Consider the following 10,129-nt stretch of genomic DNA (forward strand, 5'->3'; position numbering starts at 1 on the left):
CTTTCCAGGACCTTGACTTGCCGACTGCCCTGACCAGTCTGAGGGACCAGCGCATGATGACGGTTCCCATGCTGGCCCAGTACAAGTTTGTCTACTCAGTCCTTATACAATACCTCAAGAACTCCAGACTCATCTAAGAAGACACCACAAGCCCGTTCTCGGTATGACGTTCCCCCTGGTGATGAAAAGTCTTGAGTTCTGTGACACACCTTCATGACGTTGTCTAATGGAATATAGTGTACAACATATGACATGGCTGTCTGCAAGATGTTAGCTATGGTTGACATCATTTGTTCATCAGTCACATTTTGTTCCATCAACAACAAGGACAGCATAACAAACTGGAAACTGCCAGCTGTAAGCTTTCTTGCAATTTAAATGATAGATGCGATGAGGATTATCTAAATGTAGTTGGTAAATTATGACCAAGAAAGGCTACTGTTTCTTGAACACGGAACTGGACATGGTCGGAGGACATGACATGACCCCTGCAGGCAGCGCCAAGGTCGGGGTGTCACTGGGTCAAACCACTGGTTTGGTGATACATACAGGCAGACATGATACCATTGCAGCATACCAGCACTGTCTAATACAGGCATAGGACATCAAATCATACCATCAATGTTCCTGTTATAGATTGTCAGAGACAACAGTGTCAGCATGCCCTTTTCTGCCACTCAAAAAGGCATACAATTTAATTTGTTCTATTAGCAAGGAAATAATTAATGTTTAGTAAGGTAACCTATTGGAAGACAGGAGTAGCTGTTGGCAGGCCCATGGTGACACAGTAATGACAGTATACCTTACAATGTTGACTGCCAAAGAGGTGACTGCCTGGAGTATAGTAAGCAGTTAACTGTGCTTAATGCAGGAATTACCAGTTACTATCCACTGAGTAAGTACAGAGTGAGATCTGTGTACCAATGCAAAATGATTAACCACAGTATGTGTTCCTACCTTTACCAATGGAGAACTCAGAAGGAACATAGGCAGTTATGTTGGACGTAGTCTGTTTCGGTTACACGATCATTTGTGGTGCAAAGATGTTGTTATGAAAGGACAGGATTTTGTATTGTGGAAGGTATTGCTACATTTTGAATGTAAGGAGTTAGGGAAAGGAGGATCTGTTGAACAGTGGGAAAGGTATGGGGATGTTGGCTGCTGGGCAGCTTCGAGGAAGATTCCACAATTTGGTAGCCTGGACACCATCCAGGTTAGCTTTCGTCTGCTCCCAGACTCACTACATCCCAGCATTGTATAAAGACGGAGCAGACTAAACCTAACAGTGGTGGTACTTAGGCTATCATCTTGGAGAAGTAAAGGAGGAAAGTCTGGAGTGATTTGGAGAAAGCAATGTTTTTAAACCATTGGTGTCACACAAAATCTCTTTCACTTTTCCTTTAGTCTGAAAACCAAGTGACAAGGTTGAATGGACTGATGCTTGCTTTGTGGCAATGGAGGATTAATGTGTTAAGTAATGGAAAGACGAAAAGTTTGAGAATGAGAAATACTTGTTTTGGAATGAATGAAAGAAAGTGTATGACTGGAACTACATGATCATGTGTTTGTTCTGCCAAGTGGTAGATGTGATAATTTTATGTGAGGCTGCCAAGGGCTTTTATTTTTTAGTTTTATCATAGGAATTAGTCTAGACATATAAGTAGCATATTTTACACAGTTCATTACGTAGAAGGTCCATTTTTAACATGTTTTAATCATTATTGTGATTGTATAACCATTAAGATTATTAATGCTTCCTACATTTAACACTTTGTACATTTTTATCTGTATCGGCTTTGTACATACATCATGTAAATCAATGTTGTACATGGATATGACATTTGTAAAGTCCCGTCACAAGCTCAATAAGAAATGTACTGTTTCTCTTAAAGCTGAGCTTTTTTTCAAGGTTCTTCTAAGTCCTATCATAATCATATCTGTGGTTTTGTATATCACTATATACTCATCCTTCGACTATGTCATATGTGCCATATCTGTGTCAAATACCCTAAATGTTTTAGGTATGATTTCTTTATTTTATGTAGCCCAAGAACCAAAGACATTAAGGCCAGTCAAGTAATCTCCATGGTAGAGATCAAGACGTAGAACATGTGAAGAGAAGTGATGTCTAACTAAAGTTGCAGGTTTGACCATAGACTTAGGCAATATAAGTCCTGCGACATTTGTGCTTTGGCTGACTTTAGGTGGCCTTTACTGGTATGGTGTAGGTTGTCAACTCACATTGTGCCATGTAACTTGTCTTCCCAGACTCAGGTCTGGCATTGTCTTTGAGACAGCTAAAGTTAGCAACAATAATACCAAAGGTAGTGTACAGTACAGAACTTACCATGGTGCCAAATATGCTGTATTTCAGGACCTTTTCTATACACTGATTCAGGTCTTTCTAACTGAGGAATGTGTTCTTATGGTAAAGAATGCAGCTGCAGTTCTGTAACATATCAAAGGGTGGCAGCAATGAAGCCCTTCCCACTCCGTATTCTGTCAGGTGCAGATGAACCTCCGAGTGAATTGGCATGACTATAGTTCAGTCCTTTTATCTCACTGTACTGCAGATTTCCTTCTAGGCTACATGATATTTCTCCCTATGTTGGATAAGGACAGACTGGATAAGTGTATTGATGTACAGATATACTTGCATATTTGTTACGCAGAGTGTAACAGTCTGCAACATTTGAAAGGCGACACTATCTGAAAAGGCATTGTTTTTTGTACCATATTACTCATGTATCTGCTACATGTTTCATTGATATGTAATTCACAGCATACTCCTTGGTCATAACATTTAGGTATGGGGAAACATTCGCTAACAGTATTTCTTTCTTTTTTTCTTCTTTTTTGCAATAGCCATACTTATCATTATACAAAGCTGAACTCATACTTTCATTTTATGTACATGTATACAACAATGTGGTGCAATGTCCAATAAAGTTGTACAGAATTATGATATTGTGTGATGCCTTTTTATTAGTTCAAGACCCCTGTCCAATGTAGATGCCTTGTTTCCATTTATGTCTTGTATCTAGTCTGTCTCTCTCACTTGAAGATTACTTGTTGTCAACACAGCTGGTCAGTTGCACTGTGGTTTCCAACAACAAGCAAATATGAAATTGTGATTTCTTTGTACAGCTGAAATTTGAATAAAGCTTTCAAAGATTCCCAGATATCCCTGGGCTTGGGAAATTACAAATGCGACAAGAGACCTCATGCCTCCATGAAACATTTTAGATTAATTGTGAAAATGACTTCTACATTTGTATATCCATGCATGATTGTATACACCTTTAACTTACACATGTCACAAATATGAAATTCCTATAATTTACAGCTAAAATGAATTATGGCACGAATTATGCATATTAGGCCCATATTTTCATAATTGGTCCTTGTTAATGTTCAATAAATTACATATGTTACATGAATTAAAGTCCTATCAAAGATTATGATAAACACTACTTATAGAAGTAAATCCTCATTAATTTTGCAAATTAAGTCATAATATCTGTCTGTAAGCTACACGCATGCTGAATATCATCACAATCCATCCCGATGTTCTTAAGTTATGTTGACCACAAATATCTGGAAACGCGAACCAACAGACAGACACACCCAAAGCAATACCCTTCATTTCTCACGGAGGTAATAATAAGTACAGAGTGAGCTGTAGTTGTACAAAGTGCCATTTATTCACACAAAAAATAAACAACCCACATTTAGTCAAGTCCACCAGTAGCACCAAAATGTACAGAAATGCTGCTTCGAGAAGCATATTTTCATAGGGAAGTCAGTGCCTCGATTTCTTTTAGAATCTACTTCAGTATCAAACTGCTCTGCAGCATGCAGTAAACCTTCTACCAACACTGACAAATTCGTACCTATACCGACTTTGTTACTAACATGATCTAACATGCAACCATGCTTTTGGTGACTTACAGTACTGCTGGCATTCTAACGTTATAAGTCGCCCTGAGATTCACATCAAGCGGCGGGTCTTCCGTGGAAAATTCCAGCAAGGGGGAGTAATCAACAGCCTTCAGATTGAGCGGCGAGCCTATACTAGCAAGTATACTTTGATGTCGTATTTAGCCAGTTAAGTACCAAACATTGCAAACTATTTCAGGAAGATTCTGATTTGAACTCTGTTCAAAATGTTTACATCCTGAAGTCTTCCTGGTAGACATCGAAACCGCCATGAATGCTAGATTGTTATCCACTGTCACGATTGTGAAAAGGGCAACTGCAGAATTAGAAGTCTGTAATTGGTGAAATTCTTTTTGTGTGTGCGTGCAAATATTCCATAGCTGTCTTCAACGAATGGGTTCCGCTTGAATCTGCTGGCTTGCACGATTAGATTCCAACAGCCCCCAATAAGTCATTTGAGTCTTTGGTGTAAATGGCATAAAGATGTTCCCAGTACTTGTTCCTGTAGTGTCCCCTTGACCAAGGTTCCTGGTTTTGATTGAAATAAAACTCCAACGTTTCGACGCGAGGATTCTTCTATAGCTCATCTTTATCATCATCATCGTCGTCGTCATCATCATCGTCGTCGTCATCATCGTCGTCATCATCGTCATCATCATCATCGTCGTCGTCATCATCATCATCATCAAGGTCGATGACGTGTTTGTCAATTTTGCTGTAAGAAAAAATGTTAATTGATAAGACTTTCAAGATAAAGTGGATCATTTTGTGCCATATGCCCTTATATCAAAATGCCAACAACCTGTTGTACGCTGTTGGATGCAGCATAACTTGAATAACTACTGCCAGTAGCTTTTCATTACCAACAGGTGTCAACAACTTGACGTTCTGCGTTGCGGACTAGAAATCCAAACTTACTTGAAGACAGTTGAGGTGAACTTGTCCAGGAATGACCCAGGCGTGCACCCGTAGCTCTCACAGAAGGTGTCACATATGCCGCAGAATCTGCAGAACTGCAGTGGATCAAAATGTTAGATATCAAGTCAAGGAAAAAAGGGACCAGTATTCTTGAGAAAAAAGTGATGACCAATGTACTTATAGAAAATAACACACCCTTTGGTCGTGCCCTGTTCTTGCTTTGAACATCGTGGTAAAGAAGCCACGACATTTTTGATCGACATTTTACTATCATTTAGAAGACCTTAGAATATATCTCTTCAGATAGATAAAAAGACATGCACATATAGACACATACAAATGTTACCAAAAGCATGGCAAAGGTAATAAAGAGAAGTACAAGGTATTCGATATGGCACATCACAATTCAAATCAAACTGACAACAATTGCAATTGACCTAATGGTGCAGTCCTATGCAAGTGGGTGGAAATATCTAGACTAGTACAACAGTGTTTCTTTAACTGCTTTTATCGCCAATATTCAAATAACGTGGTCCTCGCAGGCTGATATCTGGCTCAATTTTCCCATGAGCTGAAATGCAGAAGGCAATGCGTGCTTCGTTCTTCGGAGTGATATATGCGCGCCACAGATGCCCTTTATGGAGCTATAAATATCCAGCCCTGACACACGTGTCATGCTTGTATTGACACGACAGTCCCCCTGTCTGGCCTACTTTGCGGACAGCGGGTTCAACTTGAGAATAACCCCTCTAGCATTTCCATCACGCCCCTCCTGCAGCTGTCTCGTGTAGTATTTCATATCATTAAAGAATCGGCGTCTACTAGGCAGAAAAGCTTCAACACGGTAGCCGTCACAGACGGTTATTCAGGCGATGTCTGTTGATTTGTGATGTAGACTAGTATCTGGACAGGTCATGCTGAAGTCTTAAGTATGCGATGATGACTGATCAAGCCGATCCCCGAAGCCATTTGGCTAATCCACTGGAGGCTACGTCCAATGAGAAAAAATGAGGGGAACATACCTTGCACTTGTCGCAGTATTCTTCCTCGTCGTTGATTCGGCAGGGACATCTATCGCAGAAGTCACAGAACTGAAAGGATTTGAAAACAATAATTATTTCTCATCGTTTATGCATATGATTCACTGAACGAACTAGCCTGAGCTATAAATACCAAAAGTAGATTTGTTTAAAGTAATCAATTCGTCTCCAATCATGATAATCTCTACAAATCAGCAAAGATTGATTTACTACTTTTCACCTCTCTGGTGTACTTCATTTACCATGACTAGATATTTTGGCGTGCCTCTCAGCTAGAGGGGTCAAAGTCAGCATAAGTGTCTGGGTGTCAGTTTCAAAGTCAAATATAGAACCTCGGCAGTCACGCGTACGGTCGGAGGTATTGGTATAAACTATGGTATTTACTAGACGGCCAGACTTTAATTCTTTGGTAGACGACCCCAAATAAGGACTCAGTTTCAATCTATTGGTCTATGTGGCGAGTGAAAATCGTTCATTTGCTGTAGTAGATATAAAGAATATCGTAATCCTGACTTATTGATATGTACATATGTGGAAAGAACAGCTGCCACAGGGCGTGGCCTCTACTCTGCCTGCCAAGCGTAAGAAGCAGGGCAGTAACCTCGAGCTACATAGATCTACACATGCGTCAATATTGGAAACCCCTCCATGCATTGGCAATTCATTCAAAACGGGATAACTACATGTTGAAATAGTTCGTACACTGACAAATCGCAATGGTTTTGTCACATTGGCAACATATCCTGCAAGACTCGGAAATACATTGATTTGCTATGATGTGCCAAAAAAGGTTATCTGGTAAACCTTTGGCTTTGGTTTCTATTCTTGTTGGTGTGTAGCATTTAGGCACGTGCGTATCATGTGCTAATCAAATAGCAAGAAATGAATTTTTCTCATCACTTAAGTATATGTATAAGGCCATCATTGGCCTACTATAAAGTGTTGTAATGCAATAAAAAAGATTGATGCTGTCATTGCAATTTTTTAACTTTCATTCAAAGAAAGCCTACACTTGGGACAATCCAGAAACCAACAATAACGATGCTAATGAAGTGATAAAAACGCAAATAAACAGCTTACGTCGCAGCTATCGCAGATGTAGTTACAAAGGGAATTTTTCTCGTGGTCCTCTTCATCATCATCATCATCATCGTCGTCGTCGTCATCATCATCGTCATCATCGTCGTCGTCGTCATCATCATCATCGTCGTCAGCATCAGCATCTTCGTCGTCGTCATCATCTTCATCATCATCATCATCGTCTTCATCATCATCATCATCGTCGTCATCATCATCGTCGTCTATACCATCATCATCATCGTCATCATCATCTCCATCATCATCTTCGTCGTCGTCATCATCGTCATCATCATCGTCGTTGTCAATATCATCATCATCGTCGTCGTCGTCGTCGTCATCCTGCGCATTGACGCCCATGCCGTCAGGTACAACCAGGAGGAATCCCAGGAGAAGCAACAACAAGTGCCTTAATCTGAGCTTCATGTTTGCTGGTCACAAGTTGTGCACCCAGTTAGCTGCACAGCCCCAAATGTCGGAGGGTGGGAGGAGGAATGCCTGTCACTGGTCGTCCTCTGCCCGCACAGATCCTCACGGACGCACGACGAGTAGAAGTTCCCTCAGCGGTTGTTGTGGGACCACTTGGCGGAGAACAGTCTTTTTACAAATATGATGATAACTCGGACGGTATTAGCTGCCTTTGTCCGAAGTCTGCGACTTGATGTCCACTGATTTTAGAGGGCAAGTATGCTGGTGTCCGCCCGGAGTGCGATGGGGAACTATTCTGAGCGCGAGACTTGCCAATTATGGGATGTGGGCCGAACCAACTCTCCGTTCGGAAGGCGATCCGGTGTCCCGGCATCGCGGGAATGTGGCCGTCTGGCAATAGCGCGACGTCACTAGCAAGGCTGACGTGCCCACAGCAAGACACTGGGGGTCAGTTTCGCTATATGGGACAGGGGAACGTCTCTATTGACAAGCAGTCACAGTGAACTGGTCTTAATTGACGGTGACGGATTGACCTATCTTTCGACGAAGTTATCTTTCTATCCGACGCCGGTCCAAGGCGAAAGTTAAAGAGCGCCGACAAGACAATTTGAGAAATATTGGAATAATTGGATTCATACCTCAAGTGCCCTGTCTTCCCGTATAAGTATAATAACTACAATGAACTAAAGTATCTAATTTCAATTGAAAACGTGTAGTGTGACTGGTGGTAAAGTACAGTGGTAACTCCCTTAAAATGAAATAATCTGGACCCTGGGGCCAGAACCATAAACTAATTCAGGAAGTATGTGCTTCCCACCGTGGCCTTGCTGCAGTTTGAAAGGTGGATTGGCCCCCATAACTACATAAACACATAAAAATCCCAGACTGTCTCTGGCTTGAAACAATGGCAAGGGAAGATTAGCATAATACTGGTGAACGAGATTCAAATATTTTTTCTACTGGTTTTCAAAGTAACATTATGAAACCATACAGAATGACACAGAATGATTGTAACAAAGTTATATAATCAATACAACGTTCAGTTTTTAGAAGATCAATCTTGTGTTCAAATATCAACGTTCAAATCAGCTTGTCAAAGTCGTTTCAAAGTGTAACTGTATCTAACGTTATATTCAACTTGGAAATGCCCTCCTCACAGTTGAATTCAAATGTTTGGTAGTTGTATATCTAGAAATATGACTTAGCTGTGGTGTCTACGTGGTATTCAAAAAGCCAGTTATATAGACTGGAGCTCTGCAGAACTTGTAAGGTAGAACTGCACATGAACTGCCAGCCAATGTCTTTACTTATACCGGTACTACCAAAAAGAGCATGGTAAGCCAGTGTTATCATTTATATTCTGGGTTACATAAACCTAACTCCATCACGGTATAGCCATACATCCATTCCTTATCTGACTACATTTCAAAAGCTTATTGAGAGAGCAACTTGTGTTGGTGGTGACTATCTTAGCCAGGCCTCCACTGATGTGAACACCACGGTAGTCAGTAGCAGACTGACCCTGGTAGTTTACGTTAGCCGAATTTATTGGGTGATTTTATAGTACAATCTTGGTGATGGTCGTATTTCGACCCGATACGCGAGGTGCCTCCGGCTTCATGCCTCCGGCTTCATGCCTCATCGAAATGCAGTTCTTGTGTTTTAATAGTTACTCCTAGATTTCATTAGCCTCCGTTGCAGGCTCTGAACAGGCTTTTGGGGTGGCTGCAAAAGATGTATTATTTAGCCCCCATTAAGGCCGGTTCAGAGCCTGCAATGGAGGCTAAGATTTCATGACTACTTTTGTCGTCAACAGGTCAAAGTGAATGAGTTTTACGTCACGTTTTGTCTTATAACAAGAGAATTCATCGAAACAATCATTCATAGTCTGTATAAAGTGAAGAGACCGAAATACCATGGGCTCAGTATGTACTAAAAAAGTATTCTGGGAGATCTTTCCTCCCTTTGTAAACTGATCACTCCATAATTACTCATCAAAACTAATAAATCAATAAATAAACAGATTACTAAAAACTACACAAAATACGGAAATAACAATTAGCTTTTCGACTACCTCATAAGATATTGATAATCTCATCCATTGTGAGAATATTATAAATCCATGCGGGTTATTTTACCCAACGGCAAATTATCGGCATCACGTGACAACAATAATGATAGAGCCTTTATAGTGAATGTCATGCAGTGGACAAATGTAGTTTAGTTCTGATAAAAAGGACCGGTCATTGGATCGAGCAATGATCATTACATTTTCTCTGAGTTCCTTTCATCAAGTACGAACTTGGTTCAATTGTCTCTAAATTTCCCGACATTGTTATATCATTCATACTTATCTATGTGCAGAAACTTTGACTCACATAGTTTTACCACAGCACCGTGATTTTATTTGTCGGTTTACACTCTGTATCACGAAAAAGATCTTATGGGGCTTAGTCGACCCAAATACTCGAATAATGATAATCCATTCTGTTGTTAGGCGTGGCTTCCACCTGGTCGCTAGGGTTGCCAAGCTCGCTAAGCCTGATGCACATCTACACGTAAAGAACAATATATTGAACTTCCTTAGGCATACATTAGAATTCATTAAGATATCGGCTGTGATTTAAGATAAGCTCATTAGTGTTTTGGTATTTTTTACTTATTCCTACTTATCTTTTTTTCGGTACAAACGTGCAGTTTAAACTGCTTTGTTACGTGTTGATGCG

General features: G+C 40.5%; 2 protein-coding genes across 5 annotated transcripts in view; one reads left to right on the forward strand and one right to left on the reverse strand.

Annotated features, from left to right (window-relative positions):
• LOC136433231 (tyrosine-protein phosphatase non-receptor type 21-like) overlaps positions 1-2,962 on the forward strand; it is a 29,342-nt gene extending 26,380 nt beyond the window's left edge. For all 4 annotated transcript variants that reach the window (XM_066425209.1, XM_066425213.1, XM_066425211.1 and 1 more), the window contains one exon: positions 9-2,962. In XM_066425209.1, the coding sequence (XP_066281306.1) occupies positions 9-137 (129 nt within the window). In that variant the 3' untranslated portion in view covers positions 138-2,962. The remainder of the gene's footprint in view (positions 1-8) is intronic.
• A 720-nt stretch (positions 2,963-3,682) lies between these two features.
• On the reverse strand, positions 3,683-7,737 carry LOC136433234 (coiled-coil domain-containing protein 1-like). Its single transcript, XM_066425226.1, has 4 exons — positions 6,978-7,737; positions 5,880-5,948; positions 4,858-4,952; positions 3,683-4,654 (listed from the first exon to the last, which is right to left on the reverse strand). The coding sequence occupies exons 1-4, from the start codon at positions 7,398-7,400 to the stop codon at positions 4,516-4,518; spliced, it is 726 nt and encodes a 241-aa protein (XP_066281323.1). The 5' UTR covers positions 7,401-7,737; the 3' UTR covers positions 3,683-4,515.
• Between the last annotated feature and the right edge of the window lie 2,392 nt (positions 7,738-10,129).

Source organism: Branchiostoma lanceolatum, chromosome 4, assembly GCF_035083965.1.
Source record: "Branchiostoma lanceolatum isolate klBraLanc5 chromosome 4, klBraLanc5.hap2, whole genome shotgun sequence".
NCBI lineage: Eukaryota > Metazoa > Chordata > Leptocardii > Amphioxiformes > Branchiostomatidae > Branchiostoma > Branchiostoma lanceolatum.

Bases quoted from the DNA above. Each gene is read 5' to 3' on its own strand.
- LOC136433234 (XM_066425226.1), bottom strand. From the start codon at position 7,400: ATGAAGCTCAGATTAAGGCACTTGTTGTTGCTTCTCCTGGGATTCCTC. The intron at 5,949-6,977 runs GTAAGCTGTTTA...AAATCCTTTCAG, and splicing joins ACATCTGCGATAGCTGCGAC to TTCTGTGACTTCTGCGATAG. The intron at 4,655-4,857 runs GTAAGTTTGGAT...TTTTTCTTACAG, and splicing joins TTCACCTCAACTGTCTTCAA to CAAAATTGACAAACACGTCA.